This window comes from Crocodylus siamensis, chromosome 4, assembly GCF_052110815.1.
Source record: "Crocodylus siamensis isolate JL-2025a chromosome 4, ASM5211081v1, whole genome shotgun sequence".
NCBI classification, from domain to species: Eukaryota; Metazoa; Chordata; order Crocodylia; family Crocodylidae; genus Crocodylus; species Crocodylus siamensis.
The window spans coordinates 39,552,270-39,567,276 of NC_143398.1; the positions used below are offsets into that span (position 1 = coordinate 39,552,270).

Consider the following 15,007-nt stretch of genomic DNA (forward strand, 5'->3'; position numbering starts at 1 on the left):
ATGGTGAGTGGTGAATAGCTTGGCCTCTCTCTCTCCGGTTTGTACCACACAGCATCGATGTCTTCTTCTATGCAGTCCTGGCTGTTATATAACCAGACCTGTTAAATTAAGGATCACTTTGATGAACTCATTAACAATTTTTCCCTGGTGAGTCCTAGGTCTTCTGGCCTTGATCTCATTAATTGCCCCTTTCGGGGAGCTAGGTGTAGTTTCTCTCCCAATTCTAAATGTAATTTTCAGGGGGATTTAACTTTTTCTCCTTTTCTAGTATCATTCTCCTGTCTTCAGGAACTAAACTGCAGAGAAGACTTCTTCTCTTTAGTCCTCGATTCCCTCTTTTCCTTTATAAATCAAAATTATAGGAGAATCCTTTGGATTCCTTCTTCCTTTTCCAGGGCTTGTTCTGCTGCAGTTTCTGGCCTCTGCTCAGTTCTGTCCTCACCAGTCCTCACCAGCAGGACACAAATAGCCCCTTTCTTTATTTTGGCTGTCCCCAGTTTCATCTGAGGTCCCCACTCCTCCTGGCAGACTGCTTTAACTCTCTCTCTTTCTTGACTGGTCTGCACCAACTATTCCCTATGGGCATGCTCCCACTGGGTCCCTGCTGTGGGTGACTGTGGAGGACATGTGCTGTTCCTCCCCCAGCTCATGTTTACTTATCTTTTGGGGAGAGTGGTGGTGGATCTGGCTTGTGCCTGCAGGTCGTGGAGCCTCATGAGGGTCCAGCATGTGGAGGCTGCTTCTTGGAGGTTTCTGCCCTCCAGCAGTCCTTTGTGGGGTTTTCCATGCTGGGAACGCTGAATGCTGAGATCTCCTCAGCGTCTTCCCTTTAAACTCACTTCTCATTGCGGGTCAATCAGAACCAGTTTCCCGGAGCATGTGTTCTCATGCTCCGGGGACTGCCTGCAGCTGCATTGTCCCAGATGCCAGAGCCATGCTCTGTGGCAGGATCCAGATGGGTGAGTCGCTGGCTGGCCTGGCCATTACCACTGGAGCATAGCAGGGGCTGGGACCCTGTCCCTGCCACTCTGAGAATGAAGAGTCATCAGAGGAGCAAAAGGATACAAAAGGAGGGATTTCAGAGTAGCAAAGAGTCCCTGATGGGGGAAACTGAGGCCACCATAGACAGAGGGCACACCACCATTCCCTCTTGCCCACTCCATGGGGGCAGGCCGGAGGGTGGGATGGGGCCTGGCCCTCGACCTTCAGGCTGCTGACATTTGACATTCAAGAGAGAACCACAGGGTGAATCTTGCATACTGGCCAGATGTACCTTCCCTATGTGACATCCTTAGCACTGGTAGATATAGAATTGTTTGCCTTGCCTGCATTATTTTTATCTGCTATCACTGTGTATCAATAACATTGAGTTGTAGTTGGTCTGAGGGTTTGGGTCCACCGAGAACAAGGTATCTGGGTCATAAATCTAGTACCAATGGTCAGCGGGCAGGCATTTCAGGCCTGGTCACAGGTTTCCTAGGTTTTTTTTATCTGACCTGAGTGTCCTTATGAACAGCTTTGGACAGGGCTGGAAAGAACTGAAAGAAGGGTTGGCACCATTTTGGGCAGAGTACCAAAAACACTTGCAACCTCTACTTGTAAGATGTTGGCATGCCAGGGGCAGATGGCAGGGGAGTCAAGAGGAACCCAATCCTTGTGGCAGTTCAGGCCCCTTCCTTGCCACCTGCTGCAAGCAGCCTGGGCTCCATGATGGATGGCAGGGGCCTGCCCAGAGCCCAGGTCTGCTGTGGCAGACAGCTAGGAGCCTGCAAGTGACTGCACTGGGATCCTCAGAGCCCCAGCCTAGCTTGTTGCCACTGATGGGTGCACACACACCTTGGGCTGGACAGTGGGAAAGACGACCAGGCTGTGGTGCCACAAAAAGGCTCAGGCCCCTTGTGGCTTCTCATCCATCCATCCCAGGTGCGTATGCACCTGCCAGCAGCAACAAGCTAGGCTGGGGTTCCTCAGACTCTGGTTCAGCTGCTTGCAGCTTCCTGGATGCCTGCCAAAGCCAGCCTGGGCTCTAGGAAGGCCCACAGATCCTGGGCTGCTTCAAGCAGGCAGTAGAGAAGCCTGCACTGGGGTCGCAGAGCCTGCTGCTGGCTTTTTGCCAGTGGTGGGTGCACGTGCCTCTGTGGGCAGATGGTGGGGGGAGCTGCCACCTGCCACAGATCCTGGGCTGCTTGCGGCAGGAAGTAGAGAGGCCTGAACTGGGGTCGCACAGCCCTGCTGCTGGCTTTTTGCCAGTGGTGGGTGCACGTGCTTCTCTGGGCAGATGGTGGGGGGAGCTACAGGGGAGAGCTGCAATCCTTGTAGCAGTGCAGCCCCAGCCCCTTCCCCGTCATCCTGCCTGAGGTGCATGTGCCAAACAAAATGCCTTCATATGCATGCCAGGGTTGCAGGCTCCTGAACTAAAGTATATCTAATACATCAGTAAGAGCCCACAAGAAATATTCTTAGATCAGAAGGTCAGAAAATCTATTGGGAAAGAGGGAAAACAAATAATAAAAGACACTGTTATTCTGCTCGTGGCACTCTGAGAAGACTTATGTAGTCATGTGACTACCTTTTCCATCTGAAGGAAACAGATTTTACATCAGTAACTCTGGTAGCTGTTTGGGACAGATGTGGTCTCAGCACTATTGCAGGGGATGGTGGATAATCGTATCTTGTGGACAGTTGATTCTCAAAATAGAAATGTTGCTTATCATAGCCAGCTCTTTAATAGGGAGCTTTTAACTCACATTGGCTTTTCTGAAAGAATTTACCAGGATTGCTTATTTTAGTGTGAACAAATCTTGTGATGAGTTCAAAAAGAACCAAAAGAAACTAGACGCATCTTGTTCAATGGCCTTTTTATTGGACTGAGTCTAATTTGAAGACAAACCCTGCCAACCTTTATTTATGAGCAGTACATCTTGCAGTGGCCTAAGATAGATGTCTGCAAATTTTTGTCTTTGGTTTCATTCAGATCTAGGTATATATGAAACCTTCTCTCTATTAAATGACTTGCTGTTTTGTAGGTATTGCAATCTATAGCTTAAGTGGTTTCTTCTTAATGAACAATGACGTTCTGGTACTAAAGCTTAAGTTCAAAGAGTGAGTGAAATCTAGGTAACACTGAATTAACTTTAATGGGATGTGAGCATACCTGGCACTTCCAGGAATAGTTCATCAAGAGCTATAGATTTTTTAAAGCCCAAGTTAGGGGAGCTTTAATCATAGAATCATTAAAATATATAAGGACCTCAGGTCCTTGATTCTAACTGCCACTCATGGCAGATTTATCCTTTTCTAGATCATCCCAGTTCTTAAAACCTTCCTAGGATACAAATTCCATAGCCTCTCTAGGCAATCTGCTCCAGTACTTAGCCACTATAATACTTAGTTAAACCTTCCTAATATCCAAGCTAAAGATTCCTAGATGCAATTTAAGATTGTTACCTCTTACCCTGTTCCTGCAACCACAGAGAATAGTCAGCTGCCACCCTCTTTATAACCTATCTTTATGTATTTGAAGATTGTGATCAAATCCTTCCTTGTTAAGCTTGACTTACTGTCAATAGTGGATCTAAGATTTTGGAAAGGAGGCTGTAGAGTAAGAGAGACTGGAGTCAGGGCTGGACATGCTGTAGAAAGGCAGGTCACTTCCAAAAGCCAAGGTAGCTCTTCCCTGACTCTCCAGCCACTACAGTTCTATATGGTGAACGAAGATCAAAAGCTCTTGTCTTGATGATGGCTTCAGGGAAGTGTTAATCTGCCCCTTGGTAGCTGCAGCTCCTACCAGCAGCTTTCTGTCCCTGCTCCTCTCCACTATTGCAGGGGATGGTGGTCACTACTGGGAGGAGAAATCAAAAGGTGGTGTGGCTGCATCACTGCACCCGTCCCCGCCCCTGCTTCCTGTTGATGAATCCAGGCTGACTATTCCTGATCATTTTTTATCCTCCAAGTGTTTAGAAATAGATTCTTTTTCTCACATACTCACTTGGTATGTGCCTATACTTACTCTAAATGCTTATGAAGGACAGGACCCAGCAAGTGTTCTTCTGGATGTTTTTATTACATGATTAAGTGGAATTGCAGGGCACTGGGCTCAGTAACAAAGGTGATGACCCTTAACATTTACATGACCTTGTTCCTAATTTTGTCACCCTTAAACACACTGAATATTACCTCATATATTCAATAAGATACCAGTGTCTGACCTATAATGTATTAGAACAGGCCTGTGAGAGTCCAAATGGGAAAGAAAAAGCAAAAAATATGAAATCAAATAGTATAGGAGTATGAATCCTCATAGCAGTTATCACTTTGTATGAAAACTCTACAATTGATTTAAGTACAGGTACATCACCAGTTGTTTTTTCATTTATTTCTAAGGAAAAAAAGAACCATTAATAGGACTATGTATTATACAAACATGCTGTGTAAAGGTCTTAAACATATTTTTGTTTAATTTTAACAATTAGGAAGTAAATAAATAGGAGAAAAAACTCTTGGGTATCTTGGAAAAAGTAGATTTTTATCCCAGTAGTTCAGTAGGATCTACAATGTAAATACAGATGGTATTTGGGGAGTATTAAAGCTACGTATTACTGAATTGATAGACCTTAACAGTTCTTTTGCTCAGGAAGCATTATGCTCTATCATGTAAAAATGTACTCAGGGACATGTAAAATATGGTTTATTAAACATACAGTCCATAACTGAAGTTGTTACAGTTTAATGTATACATTCATAGTTCATGGGTTATTGAGCTAGTAAATTCTAACAACTTGTCTGCACGCCAAACAATCTTTTGTATTTTGAAAAGAATGTCATTCTTTTGGAGCTCCTTTCTTGTCTAATATCCCACAAAAATCAGAACTTTTAATTCTGTTTTCCAAAGCACCTGAGCCAACTGTCCTATGTGCATGGATTTCTTGTATGTATGTGTGTGTGTGTGAGATATATAAATCAGTGTTAAAAAATGCTGAGTTTCCTTCTGTGAAGGAGAGTGTAAAGGTGCTAATTTATTTCCACCCTCCTTCTAAGTTTAAAGAAATGTCTAAGAGGTACTTTTGCAGGGACAAATATTAAATAGTGTGAGTTTTTTTTCAAAGGCTCTAAACAATAAGATATTTGTAGGGAATAAAAGAACTGTAAAAATCCCTAAACAAGTCAATAAAACATTTTAAAGTTTTTTTTGTTTAGCTTATTTGTTTCTTTTTTCACCTGCTGAACATCTAGGTTGGTTTTTGTTTACATGGTTTAGTGAAGAGAGTAAGTGTATTTCTCACTTGCTTTAGACCTTAAGTCAGTGGTTCCCAATCTTTTTATATTCCAAGTACTTTTAGGAAAATGCAATGTCTTAGTTTAATTTGCTTTTTTTGACTCTATAAACATAGTTGTCATGGGATGGGGTCCCTAAGGATGGCTGTGTTACCCCTAAGGATTGACTGTGCCAATTTGGCCCAATGGGCACCCTCTATTCTTGCCCACCACGTCTTGATGGATTTATGATATAGGGAGGCTGCCTTCACGTCCCATTGGACACGGTCCTGATGGATTTCCTTGAACCCTGTGGCTTCCCAGACCCATTGTGGGTCCCGTTCCAAAACAGATGTCATGGAACACCCCAGCCTTATGAACTGTATGCGTGGCTCCAACCGCTCCTTTACCCCAAGCCTTGCAGGTGGCACCGATGCTATCCTGTCTAGGCCTTGCTGTAATTGGCCCCCTTGTCCTCTCTTTGGGCTCTCTGCAGCCCTGTTGCTACACCTCTCTGGCGCTGGGGTCTGTGCACCCCAAATGCTGCGCCCTCTCTGGCACCGGGGTCTGTGCACCTCAAAATCTGCATCCTCTCTGGCACTGGGGTCCCCACGCTGCAGTGGGCCCCCACTGAGGCCTCCTCCTTCCCCAAATAGCCTCACCCAAACCACCAGTGGTATACAACAGCAAACAAAACATAAGCCCCTGGGCTATAACATAATACAAAAATCCGGATGTGCTCTGACCCTTTAAGAGAATCAGATTTCATCCCTAGCACTAAATGTCTAGTAGGCAAGGGTACCTGTGGAGCTGATAGAGCCCCCCCTGAGCCCTAGGTGCAGCAAATCAGGCAGTTGCAGCATCACTGGGCACTTTCTCCCTGGAGGCTCTTTCCCCTCTGGCTGCTAGTCAGGGAACTACCTTTCTGGCCTCATTCCTGGGATTTATATATAAGCCAGGCCCTGCCCCTTCTCGTCAGCTGACCGCTGGCAGGTGTGGCCCAACTAACTTATTTTGGCTGCCCTGGTAACCAGCAGCTGGGGCTCCCTACTGACTGGTAAGACTCTCTCCCTAGCAGCTCCAGCCCTTAAAAGGAGCAGGACACCCTAGTGCCCTATGACAATAATAAAGCAATTTTTCTGAAAAGAGCTCAGGAAGACCCAACAGGTCAGAATGGTTTTGATAAGAGATTCCTGTTTGTAATTCCTGGTTTATCTTGTGAATTGTGTGCAGGTATTTGCCCACCTAACAGTGCTAATCATAGAATCATAGAAAATTAAGACTGGAAGGGACCTCAGGAGGTCATCTAGTCCAACCCTCTGCACAAAGAAGGGCCTTAAAAACCTGTAAGGATGGAGATTCCACAGCCTCGCTGGGTAATCTGTTCCAGTGCTTCGCAACCCTACTACTGAGGGTTTTTCCTAACATCCAAGCTAAAATTCTCTTGCTGAAACTTGAGACCATTGCTCCTTGTTCTGTCATCTGCCACCACTAAGAATAGTTTAGCTCCATCCTCTTTTAAATCACCCTCTGGGTAGTTAAAGGCTTCTATCAAATCTCCCCCTCAGTCTTCTCTTCTGCAGAATAAATAAGCCTAGTTCCCTCACCCTCTCCTCAAAAGTCATGTTCCATAGCCCCCTAACCATTTTTGTTGCTCTCTGCTGGACTCTTTCAAATTGGTCCACATCCTTTCTGTAGTCAGGGCCCCAAAACTAGACATAGTATGCCAGATGTGGCCTCACCAGTGAATAGAAGGGAATAATCACTTCCCTTGATCTCCTAGCAATACTTGTACCTATGCAGCTCAGTATGCCATTAGCCTTCTTGGCAGTATCCATTCCTGTTGAACGTTAATGTGTAATTGATGTCAGTCTCGCCTTAATTTAGGTAGTCAATTAGTCTTGGATTGTTATCACCTTTTCCGTAAGGTTTTCCTTTTCTTTTTTCTTCTTTTCTTCTACTAAGGCAGTTGTTGCTCTTCAGCCAGCTGGCTGAAGACTGCCAGGACCCTTCTTGATGCAATATTCCTCACACCCACACTTTTGCCTGCCACAACTTGCTGAAAAGGGAGAAAGAAGAAAAGTCTGGGTGTGTAGTTTTTTGCACAATTGGTCCTTATGTCCGCCTTAGTATAGTGAGGGCTCCACCAACCCCTATAGCCTCTCCCATTCCACTGGATGTTAACTTATAGTCCATATAATCTGCCAGAGCCTGTCAGAGTCATTCCCATGGCTCAAATAAGTCACCACTAACTTTGTCTTGGTTAGCTTCCAACAGGGCCTTAGAAAAATGACCTGTTTTGAGTTTAAACAACCTCCCAGCTTATGTGCAGGTAGTTACTCTTCACTATCGCTCTGTGTCTAGGAGGATTCTTCCCCTCTTCCCAGGTGGAGGAAACAAAGTTAACTTATCTCTGTCCTTCTATTCAGGTCTTTATGATACCTCCTTCTCAATCCTAGGCTGCTGTGCTGAAAGCTGCTTTGTCTTGGCTTCTTCCCTATCAGCTTTCTCACTAGAGCTGACTCCCTGAAGAGCCTTCCTTGCAGCTTCCTGAATGCTCCCAGCTGTTTCCACTCTCACTTTGTTGGACTGGGAAACTTACAGTTCTGATTGTTCCTCCCTTCTCTGTTCCGAGTCTGTCTTTATAGCGGAGCTCTGTTCCTTCCTCGTCCCCTCCAGAAACACCAGGAGAAGAAGGATCCCCCTATGGCTCTGTATAGCTTAGGTGATGATATAGATACTTGCAAGCACCCTTTCAACCCCAGTGTCTTATTTTCTGCCTCCGGTATCTCTTCACTTCACACACTGTCAACTCATATCCAGCTCATTGTCCATTGTAACACCAAGGTACTTTTCTGCAGAGCTGCTGCCCAACCAGGTGGTCCTGAGCCTATAGTGGTACATGGGATTGTTCCATCCTAAGTGCAGGACTTTGCAGTTCTCCTTGTTGGACCTCATGAGATTTCTTTTGGCCCAATCCGCCAATTTGTTTAGGTGACTCTGAATCCTAGCCCTACCCTCTAGTGTATCTACTATAACCCCCAGCTTGGTGTCATCCACAGACTTGCTTTGGGTGCAATCCATCCTATTTTACAGATCGTAAATAATGATATTGATCAAAAACAACCCCAGAACCGGCCCCCAGGGCACTCCACTAGATACGAATTAGACCTGACAATCCAGCCAGCTTTCTATCCACCTTACAGTCCATTCATCCAACCTGTACTTCCTTAGCTTGCTTGCAAGAATGCCGCGGAAGACGGTATCAAAAGCCTTGCTAAAGTCAAGGTATATTATACCCACTGTTTTCCCTGCATCCACATAGCCAGTTGGTCAGGCATTACTTGCGCTTTGGTAAATCCATGTTGACTGCTCCTGATCACTTTCTTTTCCTCCAAGTGCTTAGAACTGGATTCCTTGAAGACCTGCTCCATGATTTTTCCAGGGACTGAGGTGAGGCTGTCTGGTCTGTAGTTCCCTGAATCCTCCTTCCTTTTCTTAAAGATGGGGCACTATATTTGCTCTTTCCAAATCATCTGGGACCTCTCCCAATTGTCACTAGTTTTCAGAGATAATGGCCAGTGGCTCTGCAATCACATCAGTCAACTCCCTCAGCACCCTTAGATGCATTACATCTAGTCTCATGGACTTTAACAAATCCAGCTTTTCTAAATTGTCCCTAACCTGTTCTTTCACTAGTGAGGACTACTTACCTTCTCCCCAAACTGTGCTGCCTGGTGCAGTAGTGTGGGAGCTGATTTTGCCTGTGAAGCCTGAGGTAAAAAAGGTATTACATACTTCAGCTTTTTCCTCATCATCTGTCATTTCACTAATATTGTGCAGCATCCCACAGCACCCTTATAAAGTTCTTGGGGCTTCTCTGGTTGAGAATTACTGCCTTAAGTAGTAATTTACACCTGTGCAAAACTGGAACTAAAAGTCTACAACTGAAAATAGAAGCATTTTTGCTTACCTTGATGCCAGTCTAAGAAGTTCAAGACGAAAGGTAATTAGTCCCATTTAAAACTTCCTCCTGATAAATTGCACCATGTTTCATTTTCTTTCTATGTTTATTGTAATTACCAGTAGCAAAACTAGAGGTGGGCAAAAGTGGGACCCACCCTGGCCACCAAGTTAGGAGGGGCATCAGAATCTCCCCTCAACCCCATGCAGTCTGTACTCTGGCAGGAAGAGCAGCCCTGTGGCTTACCCTTTCTGGGAACTCCTAAACAGTCTCCAGCTGCTTTGCCCACTCCACCTGTTGCTTTTAAAGCAGGAGAAGCCAAAAGCAGACAGAGTTCAGATCCTGTGGTCCGCTGTCCCTGCTCTCCACTTTTGGAACCCATGCATGCCCCTGCCCTCCCCCTGCTCTCCTGCAGGGTTTGCCTAGCTGCCAGCTCTACTTGTTATGCCATTGGCTATTACTACTAGATTAAAGTACTCATTGTTAAAAGGAAGATGTAATAGCAGTAGGATTTTTGTCTGGATTTTCTATTGGCTTTAGTAAGGGAGTGCATAATATATGAGATACCTCCTCTGATCAGAAACCTCTCTTCAGTATGTCGTCCAAACAGATCACAAAACATGTCCAGAGGATTTTTCACTCACACCACAACTGAGAAAGTGACTTCTATGGGTTCTACTCCTTGTTTTTGTAAGAAAACCTCATTGGGCTAGAACAAGTTGGTAATGATTTTGATGCAGTGATCACTTTACTGTTACTGTTCAACAAAGCAACCTCTCCTGACTATTTGCAGTGATGTGATGAGAACCAAAAGGAGAGAACCAGTGAAGAAGGGTTTATTTAATTCCTTGGGAAAATGGAATTTCTCATGGGCCAAACAACAAATTGCAAAGGGGGACATTTGGTTATAATGCATGTTAACAAGCCACTATCTGTCTGAATATTGGTTCACGAAGTGCTGGAAGGGTTTTAGAACATGCCTCAGAAAAGAAAGAAAATTCATATTTGTTTAGCTTATGGAGCTTTGTTTTGTGAGGAGTATTATTTTCTTTGAAAGGTCACTTTTGTCTTATACTTTCAAGATTTATTTTCCACTTACACACTTTTAAATGGCTGTGTGCCCCCTTTCTCCCCGCTCCCCCCACCCCCCCCGGTAGTAACCTGACTTTTAATCTAGGCCATAAAAAAAGAAGAAAGAACTGAAGTAAGAAGGGATGTAGTAATTTACCAAAAGTCACTGATGAAGCTGGAATAAGAGTCTAGATTTTTTTAAGTTACATTTGTTTTAGACAGGCTTTGAGCAGGGATGTTTCTGCCTTTGGCAGGAGCTTGGATAAATTACTTCCTGAGGTCCCTTTCAGTCCTATTTTCCAATAATTCTGTGTTTATATGACTAAGACAAAAGACTTTGAGACCATCCTTTGCTCCTCTGTCAAATTAATAACACCTCAGAAATCCTTAGAACATAATTTTCATGCAATTAGCTGACATTCTGCATATGCTCAAACATATTTTGAAGTAATTTTTCACAGGTAGCTAGTGATTATTTAGTTCGTTTTCAAATCAGACCAATTAGAATTAATAATACAATTTAATTTTATTTTTCAGGTTTATTCTTTATATAAATTGATAATATGTTACTTGCCACCATCTTCTTTACTGTCCCAAACTTTATTTCAGAAAACAAAGTTTTGATTGAACCACATCATATTATTAATTTTGAGACTTTATTAGGAACATAAAAGCAATAGAAACATGTCTTGAAAATTGTAATTTTGTTTTTTAACAAGTATAGGCATATCATTTAACCATTTTTCTTTGCCTTTAGCATGCAAAATAAGTATTATGACAGATTATATGAATTCACTAAGATTCTAATTACATGTGGTATATAGCCAATATCACTGTTTTAAGGATATTTCTGCATAACACAAATAATGAAATAGCATGTTAAATCATGACAAATCAGAATGAAATGTAAAAGAGGCAAACATTGTGAAATAGGAAATAAAATCCTTACATTTCCTTGATTAGCAGTAAGTGTGACTTTTAAGAATTAATCTTTTGTAAAGTGTGACATTTCTTCTAAAATATGACATTTCCCCCTGTGAATAGTATGAGTTCTTTGCCTTCACTTGTGCATTGGGTTTTAGAATGGGGAATTTTTTTTTTAAAGAATGTTGCTCTTATGTCAGAAGTCATGCCATATGGGGAAAAGCAGAATTCATTATCTCTTTTAAAAAATATTAATGAAACTTGACTGACATTTTACAATATCTAAAATACTGATCAGTTGGTTTAATTAAAACAAGATGCTCAGTTCTGTGCATCTTCAGTGCATAAGCTATTTTAAGCCCTTTAGATACTCAGGTATGTAGTTGAAAATTATTTTAGATTGACTTAAATTACTTATTTTGTTTGCAGATACCTCAAATCAGCTATGCATCCACAGCTCCAGAACTAAGTGATAACACCAGGTATGATTTTTTTTCCCGAGTGGTTCCACCTGACTCATATCAAGCCCAGGCCATGGTTGATATCGTGACAGCACTTGGATGGAACTATGTGTTGACCCTGGCTTCAGAAGGAAACTATGGAGAGAGTGGTGTAGAGGCATTTACTCAGATCTCAAGAGAAATTGGTAAGTGTACATTTATCATATTTTATATTTATAGCAGACAGGTTACTAAAGTTTGAGCATCACTAAACACTGTTTGGGTCTATGTGGAATAATTGGAGATCCTGCAGATGCATGACCTAGACTGTCTACTCTTGAGAGAAACAGACTATATTATGAATGATTTTTCTGTTTGTGGGTCTGTCAAGGTGACACTTCAGTACTAATTTAGGAAGGAGAATTCCTCACAAAAGCAAAAAATGCAAAAAAGATTTTACTCACTTTGGAAAGGGGAAGCTCTCTAATAAATTAGAGGGTATGCAGACTTCATAAATGGCATTTAATATAATTCTTTAAGACCAAAACTTATATTAGCAGGTTTTTAAAATAAATTGCATTTGACTGTGGCCAGATATAGAGGGGACCTGATTGGGTTATTTTTTTGGACAATTGTGATCCTATAACCCCCAAAGTCTAGTCATGACAAGTCTAATTAATGGACTTTTTAATCAAGCTGTTAGAAAAAAAAATTCTTATCAAGCACAAAGGCATATCCTAATGGTTTTTATTTCAGGATGAAATGTGCTATATACATATAGGCAATATTATGAGAAGTCAGGTGGACCTTTCCTCACAGTCCAGTAGTTATTTCTGGCCTGAAAAATCTGCTGGATCTTTCCTCACAGTCCAGTAGTTATTTCTGGCCTGAAAAACTGGCAATTTTTTAGGAACAATAGATTTTAGACTCCAAGGAATGAAGGAAGAGAGCCATAGGTGATTTGAAGGAGGGATGAATTGATCTTTCAGCAACTGAACCAAAGTGAACTAGCACAAATAAAGTAACCTTTAATTTACAAATTCCTCAAACAATCCCACAAGCCTTCCCCATAAAAAGCTTGGACTTTTTATTTATTGGATTTGCACCATGGTCTGGAGACCGTCATCTGGTCTCAAACAGTTAGATAAGGGATAAAGGGAAATATCACTCAGATATGTAGAATGTCTTAAAAACACAGCCACTTTAATTGAATGTAGGGTCCCATGGATCCCATGCATTTATGCAACATGTTTAATGTTCCATGTGAGACCTGCCAATAGATAAGTTGCTTCCTTTCAGTAATTTCTGAAGTTTCCATGTGGTCTTTATATGGCAGCTGAAGTAGGGGGGATTACAATTATCTGATCTGGAGGTGACTAGGATATGGATGACTGCCAGGAATGCAAAAGAAAATACTGCAAACAGCACACTAAGCACTAACAAATAGGAAAAGCATGATTTGCCACTGCTGCAAAATAGGCTTCCACGTGCAGCTGAAAATGGAGGAGGACTTTTACATGGAAGAGCCCTCATGGCTGATGATTTATCACCTAATACTGCCTTGTGAATTTTTTCAGACAGAATAATAGAAAATAACTCAAGCATAACTTTTCATGTCTTCCAGAGCCTATAGGAATATTATCCCAATCCCACTAATGATTATACCATTAATGATTTGGATGATGGGATCAAACACACTGTTAGCAAATTTGCAGATGACACGAAGTTGGGTGGATTTGCAGATACTTCAGAGAGTAGGGTTAGGAACCAGAATGACCTGACTAAGCTGGAGAAATGGTCTGCAATCAATCAGATGAGATTCAACAAGGACAAGTGCAAAGTCCTGCATTTTGGGACAGAGTAATTGCATACATCAGTATAGACTGGGAAACGACTAGGTAGGCTGCAGTACTGGAGAGAAGGACTGGGAAGTTACAGTGGCACCATAAGCTGAGTATGAGCCCACAGTGTACTCTTGTTGCATAAAAAGCTAACAGCATGCTGGGTTGCATTAACAGGAATGTCACTGGCAAATCAAGGCCAGTGATTCTTCTACTCTATTCAGCAATGGTGAGGCCTCATCTGGAGTATGTGTCCTATGCTGGAGTATGTGTCCTGTGTTGGGCCCCCAACATCAAGAAGCATGTGGACAGTTTGAAGGATCCCACCACAAAGTAACAAAAATGAATAGGGGCCTATAAGGCAAGACTTATGAGGAAAGGCTGAACTAGCTAGGGCTATTTATTCTGCAGAAGAGAAGGCTAAGGTGGGGGTTTGATAACCTTCAAATACCATTTTGATTACAGAGAAGATGGAGATGTACTTTTTCTCTATGGTTGTAGGAAACAATACTAGGAGTAAGGGCCTCAAGCTACAGCAGGGGTAATTTGGATTTGGAGATTAGGAGAAACTTTCTGATTATGAGGGTGGTCAAGAAATTTTGGAATCTCTGTTCTTGGAAGTTTTCAAGAACATGTTAGACACTTGTTTGGGATGGTTTAGTCCTGGATGATTCTGCCCTAAGCAGGGGGCTGGACTAGCTGATTTTATGAGATCCTTTCCAGCCCTCTTCACACAATGGAGGTTGCAATTCCCCAAATGGTTCAGGAACTTCAGTATGCAAAAAACAGGGAATATTAATATAGAAGAGATGACTTTACATTTTTCCATTCAAGATGTAGCTCTACCTTCACTAGGAATACAAATCTATCTTAGTCCAAGATTTTGCCTTCAAAATAGATACAACACTTTTTTCTAAAATCAAGTGAAGCTAATCCATATTTACTGGGCTATTTACTATTTGATACATTTAAAGATTGTGATCAAAACTTCAGGGATGCGCTGGTGGAGGAGGGAAAAACACTCTTGGCTATCTTACATATTCAGAATGTAGAATAAGAATTGGAAAAAAATATGTCACAGTCTATTGAGTTTAGAATAATGCTGATTTGATTACATCAAATTGTATTACAATACCTTATTGATTTTGTTGACATATTTGAGGAGAAATAAAAAAAATCCAATAATACTGAAATATTTTGTTTATTGTATTTGTTTTAAATTGTTGTATTTTTAATGTAATAGATTATAAACATTTAAAACTAATTATTAAATGTTTATTCATATAAATTTCAAAATAAGAAATTTGAAAAAAAATTTTGACATGAAAAAACTTTTAGATAAGTACAAAAGAAAATATTTTATTTCATAAAAAATTTAAGCTTTCAATTTTTGGTCTTGATTTGGAATGAGCAAAATTATGAACTCTCAATTTCCTATGTGGCATAAATTCCATTAACTTTCAGCCAGCTCTATTTGTATAACTGGTTCTGTGGTTCATATTTTCATCACGCTT

The 15,007-nt window shown here is 41.8% G+C and overlaps 1 protein-coding gene across 2 annotated transcripts in view; it reads left to right on the forward strand.

The window, feature by feature from the left end:
• GRM8 (glutamate metabotropic receptor 8) overlaps positions 1 to 15,007 on the forward strand; it is a 599,685-nt gene that overhangs the window by 122,284 nt on the left and 462,394 nt on the right. For both annotated transcript variants that reach the window (XM_090042156.1, XM_090042157.1), the window contains exon 3: positions 11,642 to 11,858. In XM_090042156.1, coding sequence (XP_089898282.1) covers positions 11,642 to 11,858 — 217 coding nt within the window. The remainder of the gene's footprint in view (positions 1 to 11,641; positions 11,859 to 15,007) is intronic.